General features: G+C 38.2%; 1 protein-coding gene across 1 annotated transcript in view; it reads right to left on the reverse strand.

Annotated features, from left to right (window-relative positions):
• Nucleotides 1-3729: 3729 nt before the first annotated feature.
• Nucleotides 3730-16080, reverse strand: part of LOC308663893 (myosin-3-like) — a gene marked incomplete at its 5' end in the record, with an annotated part of 30693 nt that continues 18342 nt past the window's right edge. The window contains 17 exons of the mRNA XM_081320688.1: nt 3730-3846; nt 5735-5872; nt 6010-6105; nt 6180-6284; nt 6402-6572; nt 7079-7204; nt 7444-7647; nt 7739-8047; nt 8287-8411; nt 9375-9540; nt 10346-10529; nt 10917-11113; nt 11892-12010; nt 12904-13030; nt 13147-13536; nt 15383-15473; nt 15559-15704. Coding sequence (XP_081176814.1) covers nt 3823-3846; nt 5735-5872; nt 6010-6105; nt 6180-6284; nt 6402-6572; nt 7079-7204; nt 7444-7647; nt 7739-8047; nt 8287-8411; nt 9375-9540; nt 10346-10529; nt 10917-11113; nt 11892-12010; nt 12904-13030; nt 13147-13536; nt 15383-15473; nt 15559-15704 — 2718 coding nt within the window. The 3' untranslated portion in view covers nt 3730-3822. The remainder of the gene's footprint in view (nt 3847-5734; nt 5873-6009; nt 6106-6179; nt 6285-6401; nt 6573-7078; nt 7205-7443; nt 7648-7738; nt 8048-8286; nt 8412-9374; nt 9541-10345; nt 10530-10916; nt 11114-11891; nt 12011-12903; nt 13031-13146; nt 13537-15382; nt 15474-15558; nt 15705-16080) is intronic.

Here is a 16080-nt window from a genome sequence, read left to right on the forward strand (position 1 = left end):
CGGATGCATCACTGCACAGGCCACGCCCACCCTGCCTCCGCAAAGGCAAAAAAATCACGATACATCATGTGACACGATCAAGTTTGACACCCATGCTTCAGACAAAGCTTCTGGAGTCATTTACACAAAGTCAGGAACAAATCAGAACAATTCTTGCACTGCAAAAGACATTGCACGAAACAGAGGAATAAACCAGAGAGGAATGTCAAAGAGGAATACTCTGCTCTGTTTTATAACAATCAGCCTGATTAGAGATAGTTGGGAAAAGAGGGTTGCCCCCAACCATCTTAAATCAGACTTGGAAGACAACCAGCCACCAGTGAAGCTCTTTAAACGTGAGAGCCATGTGAGACCTTTAGGAGGCATTGCTCACTATGTTTGCTGCCAAATTCTGGGACATTCTAATTTCTAGGCCATCTTTATTGGCTGCTCTACAAAAAGTGCATTTTGCACATTATGATAAGCCACCTTTTAGATTTACAGTACCAGCACATAAGTCATAGAGGCCAGATCTCTGCCCTGTAGATGGCCGTGCAATTGGATTACTAAACAAATCTTATGAAAAGCCATTTTTCCCACCAATAATACTTGTCCGTCCAGCATCAGTGCTAGACTGCAAACAGATCTATAAGAGGGAATGAAGCAGTATAAATAAGAATATCAAAAGATTCTGGAGAGACAGAAGTTTCCTTTGGGCCAAGCATGAGCCCGAAGCTTGGAAGAATAAACTTTTGGTTCCGGTAACCGCCTCAGACTGGATCCTGCAACATTATCCTGGGGTGTGTATATTGGCCTTCATTCGCAAGAATATTAAAAGACATCAAGAGATCCAGGAGTATTAACAGAATGACTCTCCCTCTCCCAGCATAGTACAATTATCAGAGCCCCCAGGCCAATCCCTAGGCTTTGCTTGTCCCTATTGTGTATTTCTTTTAAATCAGTCTCCTTTCTGCTCTCATCATAAAACCATGTATTGTTAGTTATTGCTCAGATTAGATTACATTTCTCAGGAACTCATATTTTCATGCACACTGTTCCTATCTCTCATTCCCACCCCACAGGGTGGATCCACACTCTACATTATCATAAAAAAGCTGCTTAGAATATGGAATGGAGAGATGGCGACAATGTAATATATATGTTTTAGACTAAGATGGAGCACACTAGGGTGCCAAAGCTTAGGAGATGCCAACATTGCTACGGGTCCAAATCATTCTAACAGTAGCAATCTTTGCATCATCAGGAGGTGGCGCTATCACTCAATGTAGCCTAGAGATACCATATTGCCTTGCACTGGCAACTGTTTTAGACCATGAATTAAAATTTGCTTCTAACATCTCAAATCCCTTTGTAGTACTTCCCACTCTTCCACTAGCAAATCTGTTGAAAAGAATAGCGCATCGCTTCATCTGTGGAATTACCTCGTTAGGAATCACTGTGAGAGCCCTGCTCAGTTATTGTGGAAGTGTGACTGCATTACAAGAAAACATTTTCCTCAAGATGTGCCTCATTGCAGTTTTGGTTCCTAGTATAGAAGCCTACGAGACAACAAGTACTGTAGCTGCTGAGAGGGAGAGTGAAACTTGACAAGGTTATATTGCCTTACATAGAAAGGATATATGCCTGAGCCAATAGGCTAACTATAGGCAGTCTTAGAGGTTTCTTGATATAATTAATGTAACCCTTAATAGACATGGAAGACATTCCACAGGAGGCTGCCTGCTGCATGTTAAAATGGACCATGATGTCATAATACTATTGATAACACCATTTTAAAAAGACAGACCCTATTTATCTAAGCAACCATATAAACTTATCAATTGCCACAAATAATATCCATTTGTAAAATATCCTGATTTATTATAGGAGAATGTCTACAAATGGGTTCTTTACTGTAAATGTGGAATAATTTTACATAGATAGATATTTTTGCCCCTAACGTAAGCGTTTCACCATGTCTTATATAGATTTATCAGTGGACTTAAGCATGTAGGTTAGGAGTAAGATTGTCAATGACTGTTACAATGGAGAAGCTGAAAAGTATGATAGCATAAAATTTAACAGATGAAATGTTATTACTGAGCCTCTTACTTAAGCCATCTTCAAACTTAGCTGATTTTAATCAACATTTTGTTTTTTGTTTGTTTGTTTTGCTACCTTCAAGTCAGCTTTGGCTCTTGGAAACAGCCTGGACAAATCCCTGCATTTTTCCTGGCAATATTTTCGGAAGTGGTTTGCTTGCTTTCTGTGGTTCACACACACACACACACACACACACACAGAGAGAGAGAGAGAGAGAGAGAGAGAGAGAGAGAGAGAGAGAGAGAGAGAGAGAGAGAGAGAGAGAGAGAGAGAGAGAGAGAGAGAGAGAGAGGCCGAGATACCCAAGTAGCATTGTACTTAAGGCAAGATTAGAATTGACAGTGTCCTAGTTTCTAGCCTAGTGTCTTTTAACTGGTACACCTAACTGGCTTCTTTTTAATATTCCATACATAGCTAAGCTAATGGAGAAAGTAATGTTCATGAGGCTACAGAAGAACTTAGATAAAAATGAGGACCTTTTCAGTTTATATTTAAACCTGGATTTGGCATAGCATCTAGGTAACTTCAGCGTTCAGTCTGAGTTTGGTAACAAAGGTAAAAGTAAGTAACCTAAAATCAACAATCTAGGCAGAAAGGGGGAGTGAAAGAAAAACTCATTGTTCCCATTGCCTCTTGCAGTGGCTAAATTGTGAGGGAGACAAGTGACACACATACATCAATAGTTATACTGGATCTCTTTGCTGATATGTGGGTTCAGTCATGCAGTGTATATATAATCAGAGTTCTAAAAGTTGTTTGTGACTCTTAAGAGAGCAGGACACAAAGCTGAGGCATAATTTACTTTGGTATTTCAGAGAAAGCTGCAGGAAATGTGAATGAAGTGGGAGGGGGGGAAAGGAGGGGAACCTTGGGGCTGCTCAGGAAAGCCCGTCTCCTTCACCCTCTTCACTCCCAGTATTTGTGCCCACGTACCGTGGACTGTTGTCTTTTCATTTCCTCAACCACTTCTCTTTCTGCCACTCCCTCCTTTCATTCTTCTTTATTCCAAAGGGGTGGGGGTGGGGGGTGGGGTGGATTTTAACTCTTTTTATATATATATAATCGTAGAGGAGACTATTATGACATGGATAGGCCTCTCTGTAAACTAACAAAGCTGTGCTTTTTTTCCCCCTTGGGAAATGAAAGAAAAGTTCTTTCTTCCATTTGTTCTGAACAACAAGTGCAGCATCTGTGTTCATCCAACTCCTCCTTTCCTTCTGTGCTGCTAATCCACTTGTGTTAATTTCTTGCCTTTACAGTGCTTCTTTTCATCCGCCTCGGACTAAAATCAGTTTGTCAGCATTGAGACTGGTGTCACTGGTGACTATAGCTCCATCTACAGGTAAACAAATAAACTGCAGTGTGAGATTGAGGTGGTGGTGGAGGAGGATTTTGCTGGAGAGGTATAATTAGGCAGACTCTGCATATAATATTGGGGGAAGGTAAACAGTTACATGAGAGAAAGCGAAAATAAAATACATATACAATATGTGAAAAATAAATTGTCTCCACTGATATTTGGAGTGTAACTCTTGATATGTCATGCAAAGGAACATATCAAACATTAGCAAATAGAAACCGCACCATATTCAGACAGAAAACAAAAATCACTTAGTTATTAAGTAAAGCACAATTTATTTTCTACTGGTCAGACTAAGGAAAGATTACTACAGTTTTCAAGAAAGATCAGGAAGACATATGCATTTTACATATATTCCCATCTTCAGTCCAGCAATGGATTCATTCTTCACTTTCTATTACAACCTGCCAGAAACAAACAAACAATCAAAAATAAAGTTGGTGTGTGTGTGTGTGTGTGTGTGTGTGTGTGTGTGTGTGTATATATATATATATATATATATATATATATATATATATATATATATATATATATATATATATTCAAATCTATCCTCATACAAGGTTTTCTCAATGTAAATAAGCAAGGTTGTGTGCCTTCAAATCTGCAGACAAAGGGGTGCTGCAGCTTCATTCCCTTACCCCAAGACAGATGTATTGCAACAGTTCAAGTAAAGGAAGGATATAGTTGGTGCCATTTGATCTTAGTAAAAAGAGACATAAACAAGACTTGTAACTTTGCTTCATTTGCCCTCTTGCATGAGAGCTGAAAATATTAAAGAATGAAAAGTGGCATAGTCTGACCTGTATCTTTTCTGTAAGCCACGTTTATGTAAAATATCACTGTCCTATGCGGAGAGGCCACACACCCAAGACTGGCAACCTGGCTTCAGTTCCACCTTCCTGGGGATTTCAGCTGGCTTTCAACTGGCTTTCAGCATGCTTGGGTCCAAAGTCAGCATATGGTCTGAAGTAAGACTTACATCTACATATTGGGATTATCTTATCTGCACATCCTGCAGGTGGTACTCAATACAGCCCAAACGTAGAGTTCTACATGCATAAGCTTGTTCCAGCCTTTGCAGCCTTTGGTACTGAGAGATAATGTGGAACAAGCTTGTGTGCATGTATTTTGAATAGGCTGGCATTATCATACTACTTCTCCCCTGAGTATATTTGTACGAATGAATGGCTGTTATAGTTGTGGCTTCACAAGCCTAGCTATCCAGCAAAGAGCTAAAATAAATCAGGGGAGCATTTCTAACTGCTTGCCCTGGTAAGCCTTTAATATTCTCAGTATACCCAGAATTAGAATATTTTGTTTGGGAAAAGGTGCGGTAACAGCATTCACTACAGGAAGCTAACCAATGCCTTTACTGAATAAGTTAAGGACTTCAAATAACTTTGAATCATCATTCAATTTTCTACCCTAAGGAAGAAGCAAGCAAAACCATGACTGCCCGACATGGCTGCCTGAACCAATGCAATCATACAAATTGCATACCACAGAGGCAATAATTACCTCTCTGCTGGAGTCAAATTCTTCAGGCTGAGGTATTGAACCTTTTCCTTTATAGTGTGAGGTTTTGCATATTATAAAAATCTACTTGCTCTTGAAGCAACTCAAATTCAATCTATAAGAGCAGTGCTGCATGTCTCCCAGGGTGCATCTAATGTTCTTTTATGCCTGGAGATTGCTTGGATCTGCTCTATTGAGGCACAGATGAAAATATGCTGGTAGATATTATTAGCTGAAATTAAATTAAATTCTGCTAACTTTCAGGAAGATTGACATTTATTCCCCTATTTCTCTAAGGATGATTTGTATAAAGGATATTTTTCCTCCTAGTGTATCTTTTCTATGTAGGACAGAGAAATGGCTGGTAAGTGGCTGTTGCTGGGTGAGGGAGGGAGTAAGGGATTGCTAAATTGACTGAGAAACTGTCATGGAATGTTGAAAATGAAAATCATGTAACTGCAACATCAGCCCAGCAACAGCCAGTAGCACTGAAGCAAACAAAACTTTCTCAAATTTCATGCCCTCTAGGTCATGGGTCCCAGGTTTTGGTCACATTCTGTAAGTTAGCCTATTTGAATTACCTTGTTAAAAATGATTGCCCTATGATGCATCATTTCACCATTTCATGACAGAGTTTTAGTTATATATAGATTTCTAATGAAAATGCTCCAGAAATTTCCTAAGAAGTCAGATTCCTTTCATTCCTTGCTGTAATGCCATTCCATCCTTTGTGTAGGAAAAATGGTTGAGCACTAGACAAAAGAGGCATTTTACCTTTGTGGTAGAAACTTCTCTGGATTTTGCTCGGAGCTTATTGACCTGAGATTCAGCAATATCAGCCCTTTCCTCAGCCTCTTCCAGCTCATGTTGTGTTTTCCTGAATTTGGAGAGGTGAACATTGGCCTGTTCATCCTATAATCAAACAAGAATCACACAAACACACACAAACACGTTAGCCTGAAAGAGCAATGTATGAATTTGGTTCTCATTTCTATTTTGAGACCCTGTTGTTGGTGTTTTTAAGTGCCAAAAAAGTATAAATAACTTACAGCCTCTTCTGCTTGTCTCTTGTAGGATTTCACTTTCAACTGAAGTTTATCCACTAAATCTTGTAGTCTCATCACATTCTTCCTGTCCTCCTCACCCTAGAAATGTGACAAAATGTTAGCATATACAAAGGAAGGAATTTCTGTTAACCAACTACTTCCTTTCCTCTTACCTGGAAAGTTAATTCTTTGACTCGCCGCTCATATTTGCGAATACCTTTGATGGCTTCCGTAGCTCGCTTCTGCTCTCCCTCAAGTTCAGACTCTAGCTCTCGGATCTAGAGTTGAAATGATACAATTTGATCTTGAACATATAATAGCAGAGTCTCTGAAGAGATATGTGCTGCCAGAAGTTATTAGCTATATGTGCCACAGCTCTGAACCCCAGTGTTTACCCTGGCCTCCATCTTCTGAATCTGTTTCTTTCCCCCTTTCAGAGCAAGTTGTTCTGCCTCATCCAGACGAAGCTGGAGATCCTTTACTGTCTGATCCAGGTTCTTCTTCATTCTTTCCAGGTGGGCACTGGTGTCTTGCTCTTTCTTCAGCTCCTCTGCCATCATGGCCGCCTTGAAACATAAGCAGTAGATCAACAAATTGCCAAAGTCAATCCATGTAAAATAAAGATGAGAAGGTCAACTTGGGAATCAGGAATAAGCATCCCATAAACAGCTTGATAAATTATCCCTTTTCTCAGTGAATTTAAGGGGTTTAACCTTGGCTTTGAATGTCTAGATTTACAGTTGATATACAGCTGTATTATGGTATTTAGTCTTGATTTATGTAATTGTAAATATTAACTTGATTTTGTCATCTTTTTCTGGTTTTACCCAAGTTATGGATTTGGGGACTAATAATTCAATTGGAGTGGCCTATAAATTCTGTAAACAAACAAGCAAACAAAGTGAGCTACACAGTTTGGATTTCCCACTAGATTTCTGTACAAGATTACTTACATTAATAATGAATGCCTAAACCATCTGCAAAAGTCTCATTTTTCCCCCAGAATAAGTTTTGAAAAGCAGGATGTCTGATTTGAGAAGATTGTTTTGCATATGGTAAAAATGAGACTTACATCTGTGATGGCTTTCTTTGCCTTTTCCTCTGCATTTGTGGCCTCTTTGATAGCATCTTCCACTTCACCTTGAAGCTGAGAAATATCAACTTCTAGCTTCTTCCTTGTGTTAATGAGACTAGTGTTCTAAAGAAGAGAGAGAAAAAATGTATCTGAATATTTTTGCAATAATTCCTAGTAATTATTAGGGTTATACCTTCCAAACAGACTCAGTATTCTTGCTGTGAAAAGTTACAATAAACAACAGAATAGCTATATCCATCATACTATACTTTTGAGCATCTTGTAGGCCAATGTTGGACGCTCCATGATAGACAAGGTTTTGCAAGACAGTTCTTATAATGCTATCATGACACCATCCATACCTGAGTATGCAAAAGCTGCACCCGCTCAGTAGCATCAAGAAGCTCCTGTTCAGCCATCTTTCTTCCTCTCTCTGTCTGTTCCAGAGCTGCTCGGAGTTCCTCAATCTCAGCCTGCATCAGATTAGCTCTGCGTTCAAGCATGGCCAATTGCTCTTTTAGATCTTCTTGGCCTCGGAGAGCATCATCCAGATGTAGCTGTGTGTCCTAATTTCAAACAAGAATATTATTTATCAGGGTTGATCCTTGGGCCAATAATTTTGATTATTCATATAAAACATTAATTGATGGAAAGTACTTTGAGCTGTCCTTGAACATTCCGCAGATGTTTCTGTGTCTCAGCCGCAAGGCGATTGGCGTGGCTCAGCTGGATTTCCATTTCATTTAGATCACCTTCCATCTTCTTCTTAATCCTTACAGCCTCATTCCTACTCCGGATTTCTGCATCCAAGGCACTTTGCATGGTTTCCACGATCCTTTGGTGGTTCCTCTTCATCTGATCAATTTCTTCATCTTTCTCCGCAATCTTCCTATCAATCTCAGATTTAACCTGGGTCAACTCAAGCTGAATGCGGAGAATTTTGGCCTCCTCATGTTCAAGAGCTGCCTATTGGAAAATAAACGCATATGGAGACTGGGTTTGAGAAACTTTGAGACTCCTTTTTGAAGAACACTGTAAAATGAGCTAGCATTAAAATGGAAGGTTTCTTTTATAAATAAATGGATATACAACACAGAATTAAATAACTGCTGTGAATTAGCATTTTCAGTTCCCCCTCAAAAAGGCACTTATAAAAGTGTACTTAACAAACTTTGTTTAAAATAAATCCGTATTTAACTTCTTACCTCTGCTTCCTCCAAAGCCATCTGCATCTCAGATTTCTCTACCTCTACCTGTTTCTTGGCTTTCTCAAGTTCATGGATAAACTTGCCATTTTGAGCAATTTGTTCTGTGAGATCAGCAATTTCTTCTACAAAATATTAAAGCACACAAATAGTTGATTAAATGAATAAAAGAAGAGCAATCTGCCTGTGACCATAGAGTAAACAGGCTTAAGCAGAGCTGAGACTGATGCCTTTTTCTGTCACCCCAAAAGGGTCTGCATTTTCATCATCGGTTCCAAATATACCAAAAAAACTATTCATGGGACAATAATCATGGAAAAGGTTGAAATGTTCAGATAGATTATGCAAAATTAATTCAATTCATTATTGCATCTCTGAAAGAAGTCATCATTGCTGAAAGCAGAACTATTAGGCAAGGGCACCTTATTTTAGCCTAGATTACTCCTGGTATGAAATTGAGAACATGGTGAAATTTGGCAATTTTCAATGCAGACTATAGTGCTGGATGGTCTTTTGTCTTCATTAACGTCTGCCTAAATATTCTTTCAAGCTTTCATACACAAAGTCAAACCCAACTTGGCAGTTATTGCAGTAATAATTTTTCACATCATAAAGGTTTCACAATGGAAAATTTCTGTCTTTGAATAAGGCAGGTAGTCAATGATTTACAATCATTTGTTTAGTGACCAAAGTTACAAAGGCACTAAAAAAGCGGACTTAATACTGGTCCTCGCACTTTCGGCTGTCGTAGTGTCCCCATGGTTATGTGATCAAAATCCAGGTGCTTGGCAACTGGCATGTATTTATGACACTTGCAGTGTCCCAGGGTCATGTGATCACCATTTGCAACTTTCCTATCCAGCTTCTCACAAGCAAAATCAATGGTGGAAGCCAGATTCACTTAACAATTGCAATGATTTAGAAAACTACAGCAAGAAAGGTTGTAAAATTGGGTGTGAGACTCACTGCCTCATGTAGTGGTGAAACCTCCAGTCCCAATTGTGGTTGTATGTTGAAGACTACCTATACAGCCCGACTGCACTGGTTAGAGTTAAAATGCCAACAAAATGCCAAGATATGATACTTACGCTGCAAATTCTTGTTTTCTCTCTTGATTGTCTCCAGCTGATCTAATGTTTCTTCATAGGCATTTTTCATTTTGAAAAGTTCAGTACTCAAAGAGCGAGCTTCCTTTAAGGAACTTTCCAGTTCTGACTGGCTCTCCTCGTACTTGGTCTTCCATTCTGCCAAAATCTTAATATCCGATATGTTTGAGTCAGTTACTATAGTGTTGATTTTGTCTGCTTTTTTCCTTTGCTAAATCTGTCTCGCATTTCAGTAGCATTTCTACCTACACATCACTTTCTTAAACCCCGCTGATATTACAGTGTCAGGTAATACCCTTTAATCCTAAACAAGTCAAGATATGACTTGCGTATCCCATAGTTTGGTCTGAACACAGCAGCTAATGATATCTCAATTAAGCTAAGAAGGTGCAGGTGAAACTAACACAAATCATTGATGGTTAAATAATAACCCAGGCTTGCTTATATACAGGTTACTACACAGAGAGAAGATCTGAGAATGATATTAACTAAGTTTACACTACTGTATAATCTAAATCCTAAATCCAGGCTTACAAAATCCACATTCCATATTTATTTTATTTTTATTTTTTATTTTAATTCCATTTATATCCCGCCCTTCTCCGAAGACTCAGGGCGGCTTACAAGCTTAGCAGTAGCCTTCATTCTATGTATATGCCTGCTTATTAGGGCTTTCACACCTCCCCCCAAGCGGCATTATTACAAAGTCAGCTTAATTGCCCCCAACAATCTGGGTCCTCATTTTACCTACCTCGGAAGGATGGAAGGCTGAGTCAACCTTGAGCCTGGTGGGATGCGAACCTGCACTAATTGCAGGCAGCTGGTGTTACTTAAGGAGGCATTAGCCCACTGCTCCACCAAGGCTCATTTACATGCTATGCCTCCATTCCTCAAATCTAGTCATACCCCTGTTGGCAATAGACTTTTAAAAATTGTAATACACCAAAATATACCTTGTCAAAATTTCTCTGTTTTTTGTCTAGAGCAGCTGCCTGTGCATTTGCCCTTTCGACATCCACCATTAGGTCTTCCACTTCACAATGCAGTCTCTGCTTTGTTTTCTCCAAAGAAGCACATTTGGAGTTCACAGCTTCAACTTGCTCTTCTGCTTCTTGAAGTCGTTGAGCAAGTTTTTTCCTTAAAGAAGTCAGATTGAAATAATGTTGTTCCATCAGGTATTTAGGTTCTCTACAAATCAGTTTTGTTCAGTAGAGTATCACTTAACATATACAGTAACTGCGTGCTTGGAGACTTTTATGTTTAGTAAATCTCTCTAATAGCAAAGTTAAATACAGTAGCCAGAGTCACACATTACATTAAGCTAACAGTTTGTATGGTTTTAATTTAGTGGAAAATAAGCTACAGTTTGTAAACCATGTTTATAGTCTGGTGTCAACCAGGCATTGCAGCTTATTTTTTATTTTTTGGAATGTCACACAAATGGATAATTTGATTGCATAAAAGTTGGAAAGCTAGCATGTAAAAATGGTATTAGTTTGTCACTTTTCCTCACTCCTCACTTACTTCGCCTCTTCTAGCTCTTCTGTGCGTTGGATAGCATCTGTTTCATATTTGGTTCTCCACTGAGCAACTTCTCCATTGGCTTTGGACAGGGCACGCTGGAGCTCACTCTTGGCTTCTTGTTCTTCTTCATATTGTTCTCGGAGCAAGTCACAGTCATGCCGAGCAGATTGTAAAGCATGTGCCAATGCATTCTTTGCCTAAGAATTAACAGTAAACCATGACATTCCTGAATTCAGATTATAACATGTATTCACTGTAGGCATGGTACAAACTTCATACACAAGCATTAATGCTTATATTTTGTATTCTTTGTGCAAAGAACTTAGTCTCAAATTGTCATGAGAATGCAAGGCACTACTCAAGCTTTCTCCATGAACGTCCAAGAATGTGTTTCAACACTTTGGAATTTCTTATAATCATGTAGTTTACAAGAAAATTAGCTTCCTTTCTTGAAAATGTGGGCTCTCTGTTGTAGAAAATATCTATTAGCAATGCAAGGTATTATCATGGTGAGCTTGAGTTAATATTTTAACTCAGCAATTTATGTATAATTGGACAGATTAAATCAAAAAGGTTCTTGGTATTCTCAAGTACTGAATTCATACTTGACAGGTTAAGGGGGAGTTTAAAATTGAAATGCATCGACAGTAAATCCTATGACTGTCTACTGAAAAATAATTCCCACTGATTTCTATGAGACTTTATGTAGATAAGCATGCGAGGAACTGAGTCTGAGCTTAAACATGTCAAGCATTTGATTCAGTTATGATGCATGAGAAGATTTCTGCTCATTAAGGGGTCACCTCAATTCTGTTAAATAAACTCTTATCGATAAATCATCATGACAAAAATTGCACATTGGAAGACAGAGTGCTTGTTGCCAAACATGGCTCAAGTGTTGAAAATGACAGTGCCATTGTGTTTAATAACGTTATAAAAAATATTGCGCAGCATTTTCTGCTTATGAATGAATACCTTGGTCTCTTCCTCTAGCTGCCTCTTCAGCTCTTCTATTTGCTGAGTAAATGCTTGCTTGCTTCTGGAAAGTTGTGATATTATGCTCTCCTTCTCCTCAAGTTGACGTGACAATTCACCTTTGAAGATTTTTTTAAAAATTTATTCTTTAAGCAAGAAGAATACATATTTAATATAAATATAGATCCCTGGAAGCAATACCAATTAAAATCTCCTTTGTGTCAAATCCAACTTCTTTTGACTCAATGAATCTCCATGAAGAGTTTGTAAAATCATGAAGATTGTTTGTCACTGGCTTCTTCCAGGACTAGGAAAGATTTTCCTAGTGATCTCCCAACACTTAACCAAGCCCAAACAATTTAGCTTCTGAGACCAGACAACAGAAAACAGATCCTGCCACTTGATATAATTGTTTTGATTTATGAGAGTACTTCCCACATATCTCCCATCTCACTGGTGTGAAATATATTGTCATATACAAGTTATATCAGATATATAAAATAAATCAGACACGCTGTTCTTCTTTCTTGTGCAAAATGCATGTACTACTTATTATCAAATTGCACATTTCAAAGCTTAGCAGGGCATTCAGTATAAACTGGGGAGTTTCTTCTAGCATAAATAAAGCTTTGAATGTGTAAATCCGAATCACATTTTCTTATTTCATTCTTATATAAGCTGACATGATAATTTACCATTTCCCATCTTCTGTTACTTCAGTCTCAGACTATGATAAGGCTATCAACAATTTTCCAAAGAACTTTAAGGACTACTTCTTCATCAAAAATATTTTATTGTCATGAATGAAATGAAGTACTTGAATATGAATTAGTGCAGCTGCATGAATTAGTATCTCTACAGTTTTAGGCCTTGGTGTGAAAATAAACTGTAGATAAAATGAGGTGGGAACATGTAGATTTAATGCCTCCCACTTACTATCAATTGATGATGAAAAAAAAGGTTTGGAATAGCCTTTATTTGCATTTTGGCCCATTTTCAATGTTTTCCTTACCTGATTCAGTCTGTAGACGGGCTTTTTGTGTGGTCAGATCATTGACTGATCTCTGGTTTTCCTCAGATTTGACTTTTAATTCACTAAGCTGGTCCTCTAATGTGCGGCACATTTTCTCTAGATTTGCCTGTAATAGACAGAATTAAGATGATTTCTTATACATATATGTCTTTGTGTTTACACAGCTGGGTATAACCAAGAATCTGCACTCTGGGATTACTAATTGATTTTATTTTTAAATACCTTAGACTTGGAAACGGACTCAAGGTTACTGGCCAGGTCATCAATTTCCATTTTAAGCTCACTCTTCTCCTTCTCCAACTTTTGCTTGACACGTTGAAGATTATCAATTTGTTCCCCAAGCTCAGCTGTGCTGTCTGCATGCTTTTTGCGAAGAGCTGCAACAGTGGCTTCATGCTGCAGGGCAGATTCCTCCAGATCCCGCCTCATTTTTTGGAACTCCGCTTCCCGTTTTTTATTGAATTCAATCTGGGCAGAGGTGGCCCCTCCGGCTTCTTCAAGCCTCTCACTGATTTCCTCCAGTTCACGTGACAAATCAGCCCTCTGCTTCTCTGCCTTTGCTCGAGTTGCTCTTTCAGACTCAATCTCTTCTTCCAGCTCCTCAATACGAGCCTGTGGAGAGAAAGGTTCTTCTAGTTAAGAGTAGCAACTGGGTGGTGGTGGTAGTGCTGGTAATTCAGTGCAGAATCATCAGTGAAGAAAACTATTCATAAGCAAAAAGGGCAGTGACATTAAGCAGCTCCCAACCTAAATTAATTAATACTTAATTAAACAGTTCAACTAAGACTTTTTGAAGAAAGTCAGAGGTATTTGACACCAGAAGTCAAGATATGTCTCAGTGGTTTTTTTCAGACATCCTGCCTTGAGGTAATTGGAATGAAAAAAGTAAAGCTAACATCTATAATTGTGGAAAAAACAGTAGGCTTTTTGACATCAGAAGGTGAGTGATATAATGGAAAACATGGAAAGATTTAATGGGGTATGTGTGTGTGTGTGTGTGTGTGTGTGTGTATATATATATATATATATATATATATATATATATATATATATATATATATATATATATATATATATATATATATGTATGTATGTATGTATGTATGTATGTATGTATGTATGTATGTATACCTTGATAAGATTAAAAATGCGAATCCCAGGCATATTAAAATTAGCAAACTAAGCGAACACTGGGATGAAATAAGAAAAACTAAAACAGTTTTTATTGCTAAAAGATCAAGCTTTCATTGGCTAACTGCCAACGTCATCAGGATGGAAACGCTGGGGTGGGGAGATCGCATTTATACTGTTGGTGTCTGCACTCTGCTCATGGAGCATGTCACCGATCTGTTTGTTGAGGCTGGCTGTATTTCTTTGAGTTATTGCGCATCTGTTTTTGGGGGATGTAGTTGTCTCTGAGTGTCTGTTGTCAAAAGTGGATTGCTGATAGTTCCATGTGTTGTAGCCATAGCTCTAGTCATTGCCCGTGTTCTTATACCAGAGGTTCTAGATAGTTGTTGCTCTTCTTCCCTGTGTTCTACAATGCAGGGTGGTTGTGTGTTTGTGCAATCTTGATTTTGATACAATGAGGCGCTCTGTGAATGCTTGCGCTGTTTGCCTTCATATCGCGCACATCGTTCCTCTTCCCAATTCCTTAGTGCCTGGTATGCAGGAGGGAGGCCTATGTGCCGGTTGATAGAGGAGTGGTTTGAAAACCAAGCTTCCTTAAACAAGCGGCCACCTTTAGAGTTGTCACTGGCAATTGCCTCGGTCCCTGTTAGATTAAAGACATGGTTGTGTGTAGCCATGTGTGCCCACATCTGTGAATGTTGTTCTTGTCTTCTAATAGCGAGTTTGTGTTCATGCACCCTAGTCCTCAGTCGTTTTGCCGTCTCCCCAATGTAATTGCAATTTTTTTCTATTTAAAAGTGATTGTATTGCATTAATCTTAGCATTAGCTGTCTGCTGAAAAGATATACCTCTGGAACAAACAAGTCTCCTTAACTTTAGTATTAAGCCTTCATTCAGTAAAATTTCAATTTTACAGTAAAATAAGGAAGACAATTACTATTATGGTTTGTCACCCAGTCAGTCAGATGTTTAGACTGGTTTGGCATTTTTATCACTTACTGAATCCTTCCAAAGAAGAGCACTAGGTAGATGTTGTTTGGTGTTGTTAAACGTATCATCACAGGATGTATAAGATGTTCTAAGTAAAACTGACTTTTGCAATTGACTTTTGCTGATTCTTCTTATTATTATGGTTTCACAGTCAGCCAGATATTTAGACTGGACTGGCACTTTTACCCACATATCAATTTCTCCCCAAGAACCTTGTAATTATTATTATCCCCACTTCTAAAGAAAGATGGAATATAACCAAACATTCTGTGTATTGTGGTTACTAAATCGCAATAACCTGGAACAAAAATTTAAATATGATGGAAACAATTCATGCCTGTAGTTCCTTGATTTTCTTTTGCAGCTGTATACTCATAGTTTGTTCATCCTCAGTTTTGCTTTGTAGCTGACTGTATTCAAAGTCTTTCCTGTAAGTGTACCAAAGAGAGAAATCAGTTAAAATAATCTTGTAATTATAGTTTAATGCTTAGCTACAGTGTATGCATGACATACTTTTTCAGTTTTTCTTCTAACTGCAGTTTATCATTTTCTAGATCCATAATAGATTCTTGAGCTAGTTTCAAGTCCCCTTCTAATTTTCTCTTGGCTCTTTCAAGATCCATGCGGATTTTCTTTTCTTGCTCCAAAGAGCCTTCCAGCTGCAACAGAAGTTTAATGTTAGTTTTGGACTCTCATATGGACAATTTATACAGTATGTTTTCCTTGTGATATGCTGTGTGATATGCACTCCCCTACAAAGAATGGACATTTTTTTAGCAGAGATATGGATGTTTTCATTATTGTATTCTCCCGCCTAATGTATAATCCCAGTGTATATTCACTGTATATTGGGTTGTAAAGAAAAAGGACCCTTCTTCTCTGTTCTTACATAGTCCATGGAAATATGAAGGAGTCACCTCATTGTTGTGCAGATAATTAGATTTCATGGTAAATCAGACTTTTTAAGGTTTTAATATTCTATTCTATTCTGAACATGAAACATTCTGAACATGAGTTTATTCCCTAAATTAAAAA

This window comes from Vipera berus (assembly GCF_964194415.1).
Source record: "Vipera berus genome assembly, chromosome: 2".
Classification (NCBI taxonomy): Eukaryota; Metazoa; Chordata; class Lepidosauria; order Squamata; family Viperidae; genus Vipera; species Vipera berus.